The sequence below is a fragment of the Rhizopus delemar genome, genomic scaffold (assembly GCF_000149305.1).
Source record: "Rhizopus delemar RA 99-880 supercont3.6 genomic scaffold, whole genome shotgun sequence".
Lineage (NCBI taxonomy): Eukaryota > Fungi > Mucoromycota > Mucoromycetes > Mucorales > Rhizopodaceae > Rhizopus > Rhizopus delemar.
The window spans coordinates 2,984,098-3,001,115 of record NW_027137832.1 but is presented as its reverse complement, the minus strand read 5'-3'; the positions used below and the strand labels follow the sequence as shown (position 1 = coordinate 3,001,115).

General features: G+C 32.4%; 6 protein-coding genes across 6 annotated transcripts; 3 read left to right on the top strand and 3 right to left on the bottom strand.

Annotated features, from left to right (window-relative positions):
• Window positions 1-4,318: 4,318 nt before the first annotated feature.
• On the bottom strand, window positions 4,319-4,657 carry RO3G_09163 (uncharacterized protein; the record flags this gene model as incomplete). Its single annotated transcript, XM_067663748.1, has 1 exon — window positions 4,319-4,657. The coding sequence occupies one exon, from the start codon at window positions 4,655-4,657 to the stop codon at window positions 4,319-4,321; it is 339 nt and encodes a 112-aa protein (XP_067519849.1).
• A 1,133-nt stretch (window positions 4,658-5,790) lies between these two features.
• Window positions 5,791-6,143, top strand: RO3G_09162 (uncharacterized protein; the record flags this gene model as incomplete). The annotated part of the gene is made up of 2 exons (XM_067663747.1): window positions 5,791-5,831; window positions 5,942-6,143. 2 exons carry the CDS (start codon window positions 5,791-5,793, stop codon window positions 6,141-6,143), a joined length of 243 nt encoding a protein of 80 aa, XP_067519848.1.
• A 2,189-nt stretch (window positions 6,144-8,332) lies between these two features.
• RO3G_09161 (uncharacterized protein) lies at window positions 8,333-8,643 on the top strand (the record flags this gene model as incomplete). The annotated part of the gene is made up of 2 exons (XM_067663746.1): window positions 8,333-8,392; window positions 8,434-8,643. The coding sequence occupies 2 exons, from the start codon at window positions 8,333-8,335 to the stop codon at window positions 8,641-8,643; spliced, it is 270 nt and encodes an 89-aa protein (XP_067519847.1).
• A 1,397-nt stretch (window positions 8,644-10,040) lies between these two features.
• Window positions 10,041-10,289, bottom strand: RO3G_09160 (uncharacterized protein; the record flags this gene model as incomplete). The annotated part of the gene is made up of 2 exons (XM_067663745.1): window positions 10,041-10,089; window positions 10,231-10,289. 2 exons carry the CDS (start codon window positions 10,287-10,289, stop codon window positions 10,041-10,043), a joined length of 108 nt encoding a protein of 35 aa, XP_067519846.1.
• Window positions 10,290-13,467: 3,178 nt separating this feature from the next.
• On the top strand, window positions 13,468-13,716 carry RO3G_09159 (uncharacterized protein; the record flags this gene model as incomplete). The annotated part of the gene is made up of 1 exon (XM_067663744.1): window positions 13,468-13,716. The coding sequence occupies one exon, from the start codon at window positions 13,468-13,470 to the stop codon at window positions 13,714-13,716; it is 249 nt and encodes an 82-aa protein (XP_067519845.1).
• A 2,521-nt stretch (window positions 13,717-16,237) lies between these two features.
• On the bottom strand, window positions 16,238-16,631 carry RO3G_09158 (uncharacterized protein; the record flags this gene model as incomplete). Its single annotated transcript, XM_067663743.1, has 2 exons — window positions 16,238-16,263; window positions 16,382-16,631. 2 exons carry the CDS (start codon window positions 16,629-16,631, stop codon window positions 16,238-16,240), a joined length of 276 nt encoding a protein of 91 aa, XP_067519844.1.
• Between the last annotated feature and the right edge of the window lie 387 nt (window positions 16,632-17,018).

Here is a 17,018-nt window from a genome sequence, read left to right as displayed (position 1 = left end):
GCTTGTAATCCTTTCTGGTAGCATAATGTCCGTCCGACCAGGGGGTTTTTTCGTCTTTAAAAGCCTGTACCTCCTTGTGTGTTACAGTGAGAGATCTATGAGTACCGCCATTGGATTGGAAAAAATTATTTGCATCGATTGCGGTACTGCTTGCTGATGTTGTACAAATATTGGTAGAGTAATCCCTCCGCATCGTTTTTGTGGGGTCAGCTCAAAAGAGGTTTTTTCGTGTTGCAAGCGCCATATCTCTCTGAGTTTAAACGTGAGTGCCTCGAAAGTAACACCATTCGATGCGGAAAAATTATTTGCATCGATTGCTATATTTGGCATCTAGGTAGGACAAATACCCGGCCCGGAATCTCCTTGCATCGTATCTTTTACATAGTCCCAAGCTACAGGTAATTCGGATAATCTTCATTAAGGATAAGATGCTGCGTAATTGCACGGTTAAACTACATTAAATCCAGGAACTAAATCACAGTCAGCCGCAGTCAATCATATACGAGTATTCTATGACAAATATAACAATAGAAGAACACGTAACCCTTATCTATTTGTCATCAGCTATATCATACTCATTAATTATTAATCCATGACATGAAATATTATCCGTGTATGAAAAGTATAAATAGAGTACAATTTTCTTATTAAATAAAACAATCTCTTTATCGAGTCTCGTCCTCTCTTGTTCCTTTTTATTCTTGGATAAATCAATCACTGCCCTGAACAGCGAAGTTCTCTTTTAATCTGAACAGCTGATTATTAACATCAGTTTTGAAGTGTTTTAAGTATTTAAAATAGACAAAGAAGAATTAACGAGACCGAACAATAGTTCTAAAGTCGAATACTTTTATTAAAGAAAGATTCCAAGGCTATTTATATTGATTGAGCAAGACCTGAGATTAAATGACAAGAGATAGTTACGACCGATATGATTTGACATGTATAAGAAAAATTTCATAGACTGATGTAAATAATCAACTGTTGAGATGAAAGCGATGTTGTAGAACAGTAACTGATTGTAGTTGACATTAATAAATATAAGTCTTAATACAAGATCATAATTAAAATAAAATAAAATACAAGTTTATTTAAATAAGATCATACAATCAATTCCAATTAAACATGTTCTTTTAGAATATGTATTGTATTCATGAGAGTTCTTTGATAAGAAGACGTATCAACTAAAATAACCAAATCCAATCCAATGTCAGGAATATTGCTAATCTTTCACATAATTGAAATAACGCGTAAAATAACGTTATTCAAATCAGTGAGGAATTCCCAGAATAAAAGATAATCTATGACAGACATACAAAAGAACAAACGAAAAGTGTTCATAATCATAATTAGAGATGACACTTGCTAAAGTACCTGAAGATTAGAAGAACGATAACAATAGAAGATATCAAGCCACTCACTCAATAAGATATAAATACCTGCCTTCAATTAGAATAATTTTTACTTTAACTTAAACTGAAATAAAGATCAGTCTCAAAAAGTATCCAAACTGTTTCTTGATCTTTGTTTCCACCTTTTCCTTTATTATTTAAACCATTATATAACAGCTGCGTCTTGCGAGATCAGTTAACGAACAAATGTACCAGCAGTCTCCTGTCTCTGCCACAAATCTTGTAACATCACTTAACCAAAAGATTAACGACGGTTTAAACGATTTGTCGCAGAGACAGGAGGCAGTGCGATCAACAATCAGTTACCCGATGTCACACGATTCTAAGACATTTCGCAAGATTGATAATATGTCTGTTAACAAATTTGTACGATTATTTCCAGTGTCGGACGGCACGTGTTGTGCGGACCGAGCATCGTTAAGATCCTGATGTCCCTGAGACCCTGTTCTCGTTGCTACCCCGCTATCTGGGACAATTGAGAAAATTCGAGAGATTTCTGGACCTCATCATGAAAACATATAAATAGTTGTATTGTTTTGTAATAAATAAAGATTCAGCTTTGTTCACAAGTTCAAGTTCATTTTATTGTTTATTCTGGTTTACTATTGGTTGGTTTTATTGTTTACAACGACGCTTTTGATATGTGCTATGTTGGTCAGGACCGCCTCGTTTTCCAAATGAACCACTGCACCCAAACCCTATATTCTAGATTATTATACATCGGGTATTTTAACAGTGGAACATCGTGTAAAATAATACGAAATTGAATTTTCAGGATAGAGATGTAATTTTTGTACCAAAAAAAAGCTAGAAAAAAGTGTATATTATATCTGTAAAGATATATTGATGTTTACACTCTGCATACTGAATAAAACGAAATTGTATTTCTTGTAAAAATTTTTTTGTCTCTTTTGTACTACATGAATCCATGATAACTTTTAAATTGGGAAAATGAAAAATTTTCAAAACCAGTGTATGATTTTTTAATTTCAACAAAGGCCAATAAAGTATATCTATTGGATTGCAAGCTCGGAAATATAACTGTTTGAGTTGCGACGTTCTCTTATCAAACATATTGGATTTGCTATACTGCAAAAAAAAGGAAAAGTATGCTTAGTTTATGTACCCAAAAAAAAAATTGTTTGTTTACACTGAAAAGATAAAGAACAACATTTCTTAAATTGCGAAAGGGAACATAGGCTCAATGATTTTATCCAACGAAGTGTAAAACTGATTGTTTACAATTGGAACAACAGAATATATCATAGGAAGTAATAAATGCAAATGTTAAATAAGAGATAAAAATAAAAATGAATAAGGAAAAAAGAAAAAAAAAAGAAATACAATTTTCCTTTTTTTGACCATAAGGAAAATAACTTCTATCACAGATGATAAGGCAATGTTTAAACGACTAAAGCTAAGCAGAAAATAAGGAGGAATGGGTTTGGTAGCCATTTTTATTTTTAACTGCAAAAAGAAACAATAACTATTAACATCAGACGAATTTACATGTTTTGAGATTCCTTATAGCAGAGACTATAAAAAAGAGCTATTGTTAATGAAATAAAATAGAACATCTTAAGAGATTTAGAAAGAAAAAAAAGTAATGTTGAAATTAAAGAATTGCAATGTCAGAATTACTTGCATGTGAAAAAAAGCAATGTTGGAATTACTTGCATGTTAAAAAAAAAGAATGTTAAAAATGACATTTCAAAGGAATAACAGCTTTTATAAACCGTCTTAAGTTGAATAAAGCCTACATACAGGATCTTTGTTTTATTCATAGAGTATACAGAGATTTGTTTTGGGTTTTACAAAGCGGTTTTAGAAATTGCACTGAAATTGGAAATATTTTTTTGTCCTAGTACTTTGAAAGAGAAAAAAAAAAATCTAACTGAGATGTCAATTACAAATGTTTTAATTCATTTACCTTTGTTTGCTAATTGCAATTTCTTATCCAATATATTTATGTCTTAATTTATGCGCTTTTGTCCCATATTTAAGGATATTATCACTTTGTCTTTTTTTTTTTGTAAAGTAGTGCACTTTGTTGTAGAACAGAGTCTGATCATAACGGACATTGAATAATCACAGCTAAAAGAAGTATATTAAAATTGATAAAAGATAATAACTTAAATCTTTATTAAATAAAGTATATTCTTCTTCTTTTTATATAAAACTATCACTGTTAGATTCATTCTATAAAGTAAACATGAACACTAAATAAGTCATAATCTTTATTATTCATCATTTCTGTAAATGGATAATAATGGATCAGGTACCTAGTCAACTTTGATCTGACTGGAGGCATTTCATATAAATATACCTTTCCTCTCAATGAAGACGGGACAATACTCCCAGATCAGTTAAAGAACAATAAGATCTATAAAACAACGAATTAAAAATTTTCATAATCGATTCAGTGATTATTCTTCAATCAAACATGTCAATTATTGGATCTACGCTCATAACTACTCATTTACCCGCCAACTGATAGAAGAATATAAATAGTAGACTTTGTAATGATTTCTTTTTAAAATTAAGATTGTCTTAATTAAAGTTCAGTCTCAAAAAGTATTCTTTTGGTTTATCTTTGTTATTACCTTTACCAGAACATAACAAGTTTTACTTTTTTTTAGGCCACCAAGCGACTCGGAACATATGGTTCTTCTTGGTGGTTGCTGATAATATAAACCTGTTTCATCAAAGTTCATAATATATGCAGGATCGCATGGCCCAAGACGTTCTTCTATCTTCTTCAATTCGTTCTGAATGTTTTCAGAAGTAATATCTACCGAGGCACTTTCACCATGCATTGGCCTGCATTTTACTCCAATTCGCTTAAAAAGTTTGGTGAGCCATCCAGAAGAAAATAAAATTTCATTTTCAAGGATTCTATACTTCACTCAAGCAATAGGTCTTACATATCGAAGGATTGAGTCTCGATTGATTGGCAGATTGTTATTGTTCATGTCTGCAACAAACTCTACTACTTCATCATCAAGTTGAGAATAGCGTGTTGTTTTTAGACTTTTGCCATTTTTGACAACATTAATATTACTATTTAATGTTTCAGCATTTTTGAGAATGCTTGATATAGTCCGTTGGGCAAGTGGTTGATCTAAATTGAATTTCTTCATAGCCCATTCACTTAATTCTGTTTGATTAAGCTGGCCAGTAGCATTTTGATCCAAAAGCTCAATTTTTTGAGAAATAGAAAGGCGTACACATTCATTATTAGACATTTTTTTAGAGATAGAATCTAAATAAAGAAAATAAATTTTGTTGTCATATATTTATTCTCAAAATTATTTTGAGTCTACAACTCGTATATTATCCTTCCAGCAACTTCGATCAAGTCTTAAAAGCAAGCCACTCACTCAATAAGATATAAATACCTGCCTTCAATTAGAATAATTTTTACTTTAACTTAAACTGAAATAAAGATCAGTCTCAAAAAGTACTCAAACTATTTCTTGATCTTTGTTTCCACCTTTTCTTTCACTACATTAACCATTATACAACATACTTGTCTGAATAAAGGAATCAAGAACCAAGAAACATTAATGCAGCAAAGGCTTATCATAATGGGGAGCAGACCGTGCTATGCTAACTTTATTAACAATGCAATTCCTGTCCTGAAAATGACAAATGCTCAACGTGTCTCGCTGTAAGCTTTAGATCTAATGACTGGTATGGCTCCAACGTGTAGATTATTATTAAATGTACTTGGAAAGTATGTAAGGTGGAAAAGATGTAAATATTTATACTTATCTTGAACTTGATGAATTCAAATAACCATTAACTAATCAACGGTTTTGTTAAGCATGTTAAACATGGTGAATTCCTTAATGGACAAACGAAACAAATGTTTAATTATTGATTCTTTATTATGAGGACATTACACCCAGAGAAGTGACGTCAGTCCATCTTGGAGTTTATTTAATTTTTGTATTCTTATCCGCAGTATATACGTAAGCAGGGTCTTCTTTCACATAACAGATACGTCTAAAAAAGTGTATAAAGAAGGTTAACTCAAAATTCTTGCTTCATATGAAAAATAAAGCTTTAGAAAACTAATTAGAATAACAGCCCTTAGTAGATACATACTGTACGCACGTCGTTTAAATATTTTGTGAAATTGTCGGCATTCATCCAGCTAAATAAAGACTTGATAATAGACGATATAGTTGTAAATAAACGCACATCATATGTTGATATTAAAAGGATTTGGAATAATCGATTTGTATCGGGGACAAATAAAGAAGATGCAGCTGAGGTAGATTCTGGAAAAGTAAATTGATCGGAACTGCTGAAGGATGGGATTGAAAAATCTAAAGAAGTTAGCGAGCAATCAATTAGAAGCAGGAGAAACCTTATGATTTGGGATGCCTATGAAAAACAAAATGAAATGATTGGGTAAATTATAGCTAAAAGGCAAGCTGCGAACTTTATTGAAAAGGTATCCCAAGAAGCATTCATTATATCTTCTAATTCTACAGAAAATAAGTATTTATATTTTTAATTAGGATGGTAAAAGGAAAAAAAACACTTCGAACGACGGCAGATATTGTCCAACTTGACAATGTTCTCCAGAAAGATAGCGTTAGAGAAAAAGCAGAGGAAACTTCAGCAGATGCAAGTGTCGACTCTCAAGAGCCTCAATATGTGAATGACCTTTCTCAAGATAGTGGTCAGAAAATTCAGACTGGTACAAGTGTCCTTTTCTGAATATCATATACAATGAAAGTGAACTAGACAGGTCCTATGAAGGCAAGCAATCAGTAACAGAAACGGAAGAATTCTCTTCCTCCAGCGCGATAGGCTATGTATGGACAATGACTCTGAGCGAGTTAAATACTATTTCATTTGGAAAGAAAGGAATGACTACCACCAACGACAAAATCAAGTCAATGTATGGCGATGCTCATAAGGTTGCTATGAATAACGCTTTAAAACCAGACGATATTGATATAAGGCTGTTCCTTTCTGGTTTATTTGACTGCCCCAAATCAACAAAAATAATGGAGCAATAGTTAGTACCTATTGCACAACTACCAGAAAACATCATCAGTTGCGTAAAATCAATGGAAAAGGCTATAGATAATAACAGTATTATGAAAATAGAAGGAGCTCAATTGAACAGTGTTGAAGAACTAGCTCTTCATCATATAATCTTGAGTATCTACTTGAATCATTCCGTAAATTCAAGTGAATGGCAATCAGGCGAAATTGATTTTGTTGCTAGATCAGTAAGCTGTTTATTTGGTTTTTTATGGTCTCCTCACGATAAAATAATAATTTTAGGGTATGCTAAAAAAATAGATTATGACACACATATATGTATATATATACTGATCTACAACTACGTATCGTCATATAGGGATTTCACAACGTGGATAAATAAGCAAAAAATGCCTGATACAGTTTCTTCGCGACCAGATATGGTGTTTTCTACCAAGTCATTTGAAATAGGTAATAGGAAAGTCAAACCCGCCAATACACTTAAAGCATCCATTGACCTTGCCCGTACCAGAGCACTTGAAACTTGTAAAAGACAGCTGCATTTGAGATTGAAAAATGTGAACTCATTGAGAGAAGTCGTAACTTTTGGTTTACTTCTATACGGTAAATAGAGCAAAAAAAAAAAAAAAAAAAAAAAAAAAAAAAAAAAGTGAACATTTTAAATACAGTCTCTTTTTTAAAATATTTTTACTTCTACTAGAATGTCCAACATGTTGATCAATCTGTTATTGCTGAAAATACATCACCTTCGCCTACTTCATCGGTAGAGATAGTATCTTTAGTAAGAAATGCATCATCTTCACCTGCTCCCTCAGTAGAGACAGAATCTTTACTAGAAAATATCTGGTCCATTTGGAACGATGTTTTATATGATATGTTAACTGACGATCATGATGACAAAGACATACATGAATGCAGGTATGACAAAATTAATCTCACATCTTTTGAAAGAGACTGATGTCTTCTTATTAGTTTGGAGTATTTGGGAATCATCATTTTAGGTAATCACATTGGAAATAAGCAAAGCAGAAAATTGTATCCGAAAGAGCTCGTATCGAAGACAAACAAAACGATACAAATGTCTGTTGTTGATATTTTTCGGAAGTTCCTTTCGTTTTACTCGCCACTGTTCGAATCTTCAGTAGGTTGCCTTACAACTTCATTTTGAAGATCAATTGACTTAAATTTTTTTAAATAAGCCGTGTCGCTTGATGAGTGCCATACTCTGTTGTTGAAGAATAGCTTAAAAGTAAAAAAAGCCGCTGATCCTGGTTTGCAATTTACCTTTGACCTTTTCATAATTTTGTAAGCCTTTACCAATTCTATGATTATTCTTTATTCATTTGATTTCTTTTGTTCTTTGCAGCGCTACTCAAATTCTCAACAAGCGTGATGTCCTTTCTAAACAAGAGTCCATATATAATTATCGTGCCATATTCCGATTTTTCGACGCTGTTGTCTCTGCGACCCTTTCGTGTACATTCTTTCCTGGTGAAACTCGTTTACAAGCCATTAATAAAGAGCTCGAACGGTTAAAAATATCAGCAAAGAGCTATTACAATGCCGATGGCGTTATTCTGGATAACAATACTGGATCGGGGCTGTGTTTGCTCGAGACATCTGACCCATTTGGCTTAATTGATATATCACGAGAAACCACAGACCAAGTGAAAGCTTCATATGGCCTTCTATCAATGATACGTACCATTGCACATCAATTCGTTTACTGTGATATTAAAGTATATCATAAACTAAAAATTTGTTTCGTACACGCTGCAAAGGACCGTATCTGACTTTGATCTTTCTGCCTTATTGACAAAGAGTTGTATATATTAAACATAGTAGATAGCACGGTTCTACCAACGTCAAATTCTGATCAGTTCAAGGCCGAGTTTATGCGTTTGGCCAATTTTTTCTGGAAGTTAAAGGTCCGTAAGACTCAAAAAGTCATAGATGTTTGTTCAAAATAGCAACTCATGATATTTGTTTTAAATAGATGCTATTTGATGGTGCTACATCTTTTTTTAATGAAATCAAAGCATCCCACAACAAAAATGAAACGGCCTATTGTGATGGTCATATTGATAATTTGCCAAGATTAGACTATTATTTAGTTGAAAGTGCTGAAGTCAAACTTTCCTCGCGTATCTCACAAGTATCTGAGATTTATGTTTCAAGTTCGCCCATTCGTCCGGATTCTCAATGATTGTCTCAAGTAATTTATCACACAGGCACACATGCTATAGCAATCGCAGGTGTTTTTTTTATGTATAATAAAGGAATATAATTATTCATCAGTTATTTTTTTTTTAGTTGTCAGGAAATGGGTTAATTTGGTTAGGTAATGGGCTGAAAAGGTTTCGGTGATCAGAAGATGAATATTTATTATAAACCTTTCTCTGCAGTTTAACTGTATTTGCAATTTCCTCCATGTTTGCATCTAACTCCAAGTCAGGCTCCTGCTCACTTCCTTGTATTTCACAGTATTGTCTAATACGAGTTAGGGTGGTCAAGTGAAATTGAGTTACGTTATCTTCCCAGTGCATGATATCATTTCCCTGCTCATCGACAATCTTTCCCTGTCCATCTTCGTAATAAAAATGAGAACTTATTTTCTTTTTTTTTAGTATTTGTTGTATGAAAAAGTGTCCTTTGAGAAAGTAAGAACCGCCCTTTGAGGTAATAACAGCCGCCTTTTGATTTTTTAAAAACCCATCCTTTGGCGTTGGAACGACCGTACAAATTAGTCGTACACCTTTAGGAAAAAAAATTATTTTTTAAATTTGTGCATGAATTGCACAAGAAAAAAAAAAATGCTACATCGGCTTATGGACCAGACAGTCTTTGAATCTAGCAGTTGAGTATCTACAGAATCTTTGAAGACCGCTCAAAAGAATTCTGTTGGATGCGTTCCCAATTCTAGATGATAATGTCTCTTCCTGCAAAAATTCTTTTCTTTTAAGCTTACTTTTGCATACTGACCAAAACTGCTCAATTGATTTGAGTTCAGGGGAGTAAGTCGGAAGATATACACACCCATAGCCGTGTTTCTCAATGTAATTTCTGATATCAGCATCCTTGTGTATAGGAGCATTGTCCATAACAAATTAATTGTTCTCAAATTGTTCATGCTGGTCCAAAATATCAAGGGTACTTGCAATGAAATTGAAATAATGCCCAGTGACGGTTATACCTTTGGTATTTTCAACAGCCTGAGCACTACATGCTACCTCTCCCTTCTCCGAAGGGAGAGGTATCCTTGGTCTTCTTATTTTGATGTTTACTGCACCATAAGGAGAGATAGCAACCAAAATGGTTATTTTTTTGCTCTTGTCTGCGTACAACCTCAACGGCACGGCTTCATTTTATTTGACTATGCTACAGAGCGCTTCATGTTGATATGGAAAGCTACATCGTCGATAAAGATGCAGTTGCTCATGAAATCAAGGTCTGTTTCATTCCATCTTACTATCGAATCGTATTTCTCCTGAATTTTTTTTAGAGTTCTATCGCTCTACTAAGTAGAGATGTGCTTTCTTCAAACTGATTCCGCACTTTTTGGTTATAAAATTGTGTAAGGCAGCTTTTGAAATTGAAAGGTCCTCAAACTTGCTTGTTTGATTGTCTTGATTGTCCATCATCTCCTCCAAAACTAAAATTGGCTTATCATCAATAAGCTCTTTTAAGAATTGCTTATGCTCTTCCCTCAAGATAGGTGGTCTTCCCACAGGTCTGCCACTACCTTTTTTTCCTTTCAATCGCTTCCTCTAGATTCTTACTATCTTTTTCTTACCAGCTTTGAGCAGTGATTTCTAGCATTTTAAGGACTCTAGCTGCTTCTCTTACGTCCATGTTTTTCTCGTAAATAAGAAAAAAAAAAAACCTTCTTTTTCTTCAGATTTGTACCTTCTGTAGGTTCGCTTTCCCTTTTTGGATAAGTGATTATCATTGGGGTCCTCGAGTAGCTTTTCTTTTTCATTTTCCATTCTCTCAGGTGGTTTTACGTCGAGGTACTGGTTCAAGTCTGTTATATTTTCAAGTGGATAAGTTTCATCATCAACTTCCATATTAACAGTAAAAATCTCATATCCTTCATCCTCTAACATATTTCTTCTTCCGTCTTCGTGAATAAAAGTGTCCATATTGAATTGCATATAAAAGTAAGAAAGAAAGGAGCCTGATACTGCGCTAATTTTTTTTGTTTAACTGCACGAAATTATTTTGTATGTCGTACCTATTGTACGGTTGCCGGAATGAAGACGAAAGTTGTGGTACAACTCACCCTTTGGTATAGAAAATTCATTTAGACAATTTAACATACTACACATACAAAAAAAATAGATATACATATACGTGCAGAGAAATCATACACATCTTTCAACTATTGAACTCAAGCAGAAAAAATCTCAAACACACAGCAAGAAAATTATAAAGAACAGTGATTTATGAAAATTTTGTATTTTATTGTTTAAAAAGTTAAAACTACAAATAAAAAAACGCGGATCAAAGAGCTAGTACCACATCTTTCGTTCCGGCAACCGTACGATTCTTTTAATGGCTGAAATTTTGTTCTGGATCCGAGTCAATTTTTGTTTTTAAACTGCACGTATTTTTTTTCCTAAAGATGTACGAATAATTTGTGGAAATAGTGTACAGTTATATAGCTCAGTTAATTATATTGAGGATCTCAACTCTGCTATCTGTCAAGCCGTATACCAATCCCTGGATCAAGTATGCGGAAAAAGCGACCAGCAAAATGATACTGGGTCACAAAAATTCTGGACAACAGTGTTGTAGAACAGAGTCTGATCATAACGGACATTGAATAATCACAACTAAAAGAAGTATATTAAAATTGATAAAAGATAATAACTTAAATCTTTATTAAATAAAGTATATTCTTCTTCTTTTTATATAAAACTATCACTGTTAGATTCATTCTATAAAGTAAACATGAACACTAAATAAGTCATAATCTTTATTATTCATCATTTCTGTAAATGGATAATAATGGATCAGGTACCTAGTCAACTTTGATCTGACTGGAGGCATTTCATATAAATATACCTTTCCTCTCAATGAAGACGGGACAATACTCCCAGATCAGTTAAAGAACAATAAGATCTATAAAACAACGAATTAAAAATTTTCATAATCGATTCAGTGATTATTCTTCAATCAAACATGTCAATTATTGGATCTACGCTCATAACTACTCATTTACCCGCCAACTGATAGAAGAATATAAATAGTAGACTTTGTAATGATTTCTTTTTAAAATTAAGATTGTCTTAATTAAAGTTCAGTCTCAAAAAGTATTCTTTGGTTTATCTTTGTTATTTCCTCAATTACTTTACCAGAACATAACAACAAAAACTATTGTAATAATTTGCAATCTTCAAGGAAAAAGCTTTTCATTTTAGATTAAATCCGGATATCGAACCCTATCCCTCACAGTGTATCAACTAACCTCTTCACTTTACTAAATTATCAAATGTTATTGAAACAAAACGATGGGCGTACACTATTTTCAGGAATGAATTTTGCGTTTACTTGTCGTTTTTTTTTTTGTATATTATTGTGTTAAAGATACATAAGATTATAGTTGCTTTATTTTAGTAAAAGGAATCAGATATGATCTTGAATAATGTGTTGACATAACTTATTATCAGCTATAACATTATTCCCAACACAAAACAATAAAAGACTTTGATTAGATTTTTATATTAAGCTTTAGTCTTATTAACTTCGCATAGCCAAATAGATGGCGTGGTTGTAGTATAGTCTATTGTTAATATGAGCATGTTGAATACGGAATGATGATTACTTACCGGATCGTCAGTTATGGAAGCATTTATCCTGACTAAGATACTATTATAATAATGCTATCAAATCACTGATCTGGAGGTCTTTATATTCAGCCGTACTGTCTCCTTAATATTCCTATGTCCAGAGCTATCTGAAACCATTCCAATAACATATTGGCCATACAAGCTAGTAACAGGCTAAAAGAATAATTAGAGATAGTAATCATCTATTCTGTCGAATTGACTGTAAATCTGTCCTAATTCTTTATTCGTATCATGTCTAAACACTCTCACTTTTTACATGCAGAATTAATTTGTCGAATCTCAGTTATATTACTTAACTTAATAAAGAAATACCAAGTTCTGACAGTATTTCTTTATCTTTGTTGTTCTATTATTATATCTAAAACAACCCTTTCCTATACAGCACGTATGGCATTAGCTCAAGTTGCGGCTCAGTGCATAGGAGATACATGCGACAAGTTTGGATGATCTATGGCGAGGAATGAGCATAAAATTAAATAAGCTGACGAAAAGTTTTGTTGAAGGCATATCGACAGCATGCCAGCAAGAATAGATATTATTATTAAACCAAAAGGAGTGCATATACGTTTTAAATTTAAATAATGGAATTGTTGTATAATGGCAAAAGTAATTAGCAAGAGATAGAAACAAAGCTCCAGAAACAGTGCGAGTAGTTTCTGAGACTGATCTTTATTTCAGTTTAAGTTAAAGTAAAAATTATTCTAATTGAAGGCAGGTATTTATATCTTATTGAGTGAGTGGCTTGATATCTTCTATTGTGATCGTTCTTCTAATCTTCAGGTACTTTAGCAAGTGTCATCTGTAATTATGATTATGAAAACCTTTCATCTGTTCTTTCATATATCTGTCATAAGTTATCCTTTTTATTCTGGGGATTCCTTACTGATTTGAATAATGTTATTTTTCGCGTTATTTCAATTATGTGAAAGATTAGGAATATTCCTGATATTGGATTGGGATTTCTGATAATAGGAAAAGATACTGTCATTTTAGTTGATACTTCTTCTTATTAAAGAACAATCATTAAGACAATACATATTCTAAAAGAATATATTTGATTGGAACTGATTGTATGATCTTATCTAAATAAACTTGTATTTTATTTTAATTATGATCTTGTATGAAGACTTATATTTATGAATGTCAGCTGCAATTAGTTACTGCTCTATAACATCCTGATGTCTCGTTCTTATATCACTGCTGAATTAAAGTTAATTTCCAATGAAAAGATTATTGAACTCGACGACGAAGGAAATGAAATCCAATACTATGAAGTTGAAGCAGTTCTTAATCATCGAGGCATTTCAAAAAACCACAAGTGTCTTGTACTTTGGAAAAACTATAGCAATGAATGGGATGAATGGCTAATAGCTGATAAATTTAATGATCTAGATATTCTAGGTAAATATTGGAAAAACATGGGATAGAAGCATGTTCCTCCTAAAAACGCAAAAACCACAAATTTTCCTTCTTCTTCTGAGGTCCTAAAGACTAACCCATCTGGTACGATTAGCACTATGATGAAGCCTGCATCTTTAGATAATGACCATTCTAATTTGACGGATGTTACTGCACATTCAACCAACTTTAATTCTAAACGGTCGTATTCTCACTCGATATCGCGTCAGCCTAAAAAAGCTTGTCATGAACAAGACAGACATTCTGTTCTAAATGCGCCAGTTACTGTTACTCGTACCTGTAAGAGATTGTGAAACTCTTCGTAAAATAGAACAAAAAAAGTGTCTTTCAAAACGTCACTTTTGTACCGCAATCTCACATTGATGGGAGCTATGTTATATTTACCTCAATAATTTTCTTAATGTCGCGTGAGATTACTCAAAAGATCCTTAAATTAATCATTTGACTGTTTACCGTACTACCTCGAAATTTAAACCATATTATTGTATCCTAAGACATAACTTATATTGGATGGACTCTCTCTCGTCCTGACTCAATAAAGAGGTTCATGAGGCTCATCAATTGTTTGACTTATTTGTTAGTTTTATTAATCGAGAGATATAACACGCCCATTCCAAGTCCTACAATGAATTTTGTTCTTGAATAAAGCTTATAACAGTCTCAATGTATTTCTCTTTGTCTTCTCTTATTTCTCTTGTTATTTTTCATCTCTTACTATTTTTCATTTATTATTTTTCATCTCTTATTTTTTCTAGAGTGTTCTCAAAAGAAGTAACCAAGTGGGGTCACTTAAACTTCGAGGAACCACAAACGGACAGAAGTAGTATGGATAATCCGTTACTGTCAAGCATGCCCAACTCAAACAGATGCTGCCAAACATCAAATCTATTCCACCTTAATGCGACATGTGAAAGGAAATGACTCCTAGGGAAAGCTTGTCCAAAAATCCAAGACATTCAAGGACGAACTTCCCTCTCCGGGGGCATCTGTAGCGCAACAGCTGTAGAAGGTTCAAATGTTAATGTCACGAATCTTGCATAAATTCATACAATCATTCGGAAACATAAAATTGTGTGAGTGCATACCGATCTGTGAATTCATATAACTCTATGAATTCAAGCAAAAATTTTATCAAAAATTACCAAGAACACAATACAATCAGAAAAACCAAAAACATCAATATCCCTTATATTTTTAACTTTACTTTTTTACACTTATATATATTTCTTAACTTTGCTTTTTTTGATTATTTTAAAATAAATATCATTCAAAGTAAATCTCATTTTTATTTTATTTTACGTAACTGCAAGAGCAAGAAGTTCCTTAAAGTACATGCACTTCATTGTAAACCCTTTTTTTATCTTTTTATTTTACTTTATTCAACACAATTTCGATCTACTTTATAAGATCTGGTAGTCACCTAACGCAAGTAACTTATATTCAAATCATTACTCTTTTTGGAATCAAATTCTATCTAAACCTTTGATCCTATATCAAGGCCTATTTAAAACAAACCTATTTGACGCTATAAAAATTTTACAAACTCCAATCTCGAAAGAAGGCAGACAGAAAACCTCCTTTTTTGTATTGTGACCATTGTAACAGATCTGGTGTAACTTTTGAGGAGGAGGGACGTAAAAAAGGTTACACGAAACATTTGAAGAAGCCATTTACGACAAGTCAAAAAGTCAAAAAAAAAATTATATCAATATTTCAGCAAAGGAATGAAGTCGAGTCAAGTTCTTTTATATTTTTATACTTCACTCAATAAACAGGCTAACTTTACCTATAAAAAGTTCCTGATCACTTTTTTTTATATAACCTTTTATCAAGAAACATTGTATTGATCCTGCATATAAGATCTGGTGGTCACTACTTATATCAAGCTACAACTTAACTTCTATATTGAATAATAATTCACAAGGCAATCAATCTTAAAATCAAATCTTACAAACAAATTTACATCTATTCATCTCATAAACCTACAAAACAATCACTAATTTAACAGTAGAAGAATACAAAAAAATCATAATCATATAATATCCTCTTTATCCTTTTACTTTTTGATTAACTTCAGTTTTGACAAAACTTCAATTTTATTTTTAAACTTTACTTACAACAAAAGAATATCTTCAAGGATCTAAATATAAAATCTTTCTGATCCCTTACAAATACGACAAGTCAAGTCCTTTGAAGTCAAATCGTCGTTATCATATCAATTTTAGTTTCTCTTAAAAGAAAACTCTTTACAACTTTTTACTGTTTAATCTACAATAAAAGATCTGGTAGTCACTTACTGCAAGCAAACCAAATTTACAAACCTTAACACAAATCTTTGATCGTAATTACTTTTATATCTTAGAGAAAAATCAAATTTGCCTCTAAAAGCTTAAGGCTATATACCAAAAAAAAATTACACTACACTCTTTTCAGAAATTATTCGCCAAACATTTGAAAAAATTAGTTGAATTTAAAAAATACAATCAGCCATTTTCCTGAGGCAATCTTAGCCGAAAAATAAAAATCCTTTTAGCCAAATTCAGCATACAAATTAGCTAAATTATGCTAATTAAGTGTAATCCTTTCTTTATTAAATATGTTTTCTATTTAAGCAATCTTCAAACCTTGTCATGGAATATCTACAAAATCCTTTAAGATCACTCAAAAGAATACCATTGCATGCATCACGTATTCTTGAGGATAATGTTTCTTCTTGCAAGGGTTCTTCTCTTTTCATTTTGCTCTTACAAACAGACCAAAACTGCTCAATAGGATTTAGCTCAGGGGAATATGGAGGAGGATATATACAACCATATCCTCGTCTGTTAATCTCTTTTTCAATGTCAGCGTTCTTATGAGTAGGCGCGTTATTCATTACTATATAGCAATCTTTGAACTCCTCATGCTTGTCTAAAACATCCATTGTGTCGCATATGAAATTGAAATAGTGGCCTGTGGCAGTACCGCCTCCCGCCTTTCTCTTCTTGTTTTGATTAACGGCTCTTGGCTTTCTCACTTTCACATTGATAACTCCATATGGAGAAATTGCCCCAAGTATGGTCGTAGTCTTTGCTCTTGTCTTGGGTTGTGTTATCTCGTAAGAATAAAAAAAAGACTATAAAATTCAACGAGACTTAAAAAGTTATATTTTTATTTAATATTATTGTATCTGGTATTTATATCCTTTTCATGAAGATTCAATTAAATCTTTGTAAAGCATTCGCTACTCTGATTTCTTATAAATTGAATATGAATCATGTTTAAAGTATGTTGGGATACGACATTTGTCTTTTTGGGCGAAGTCAAATTG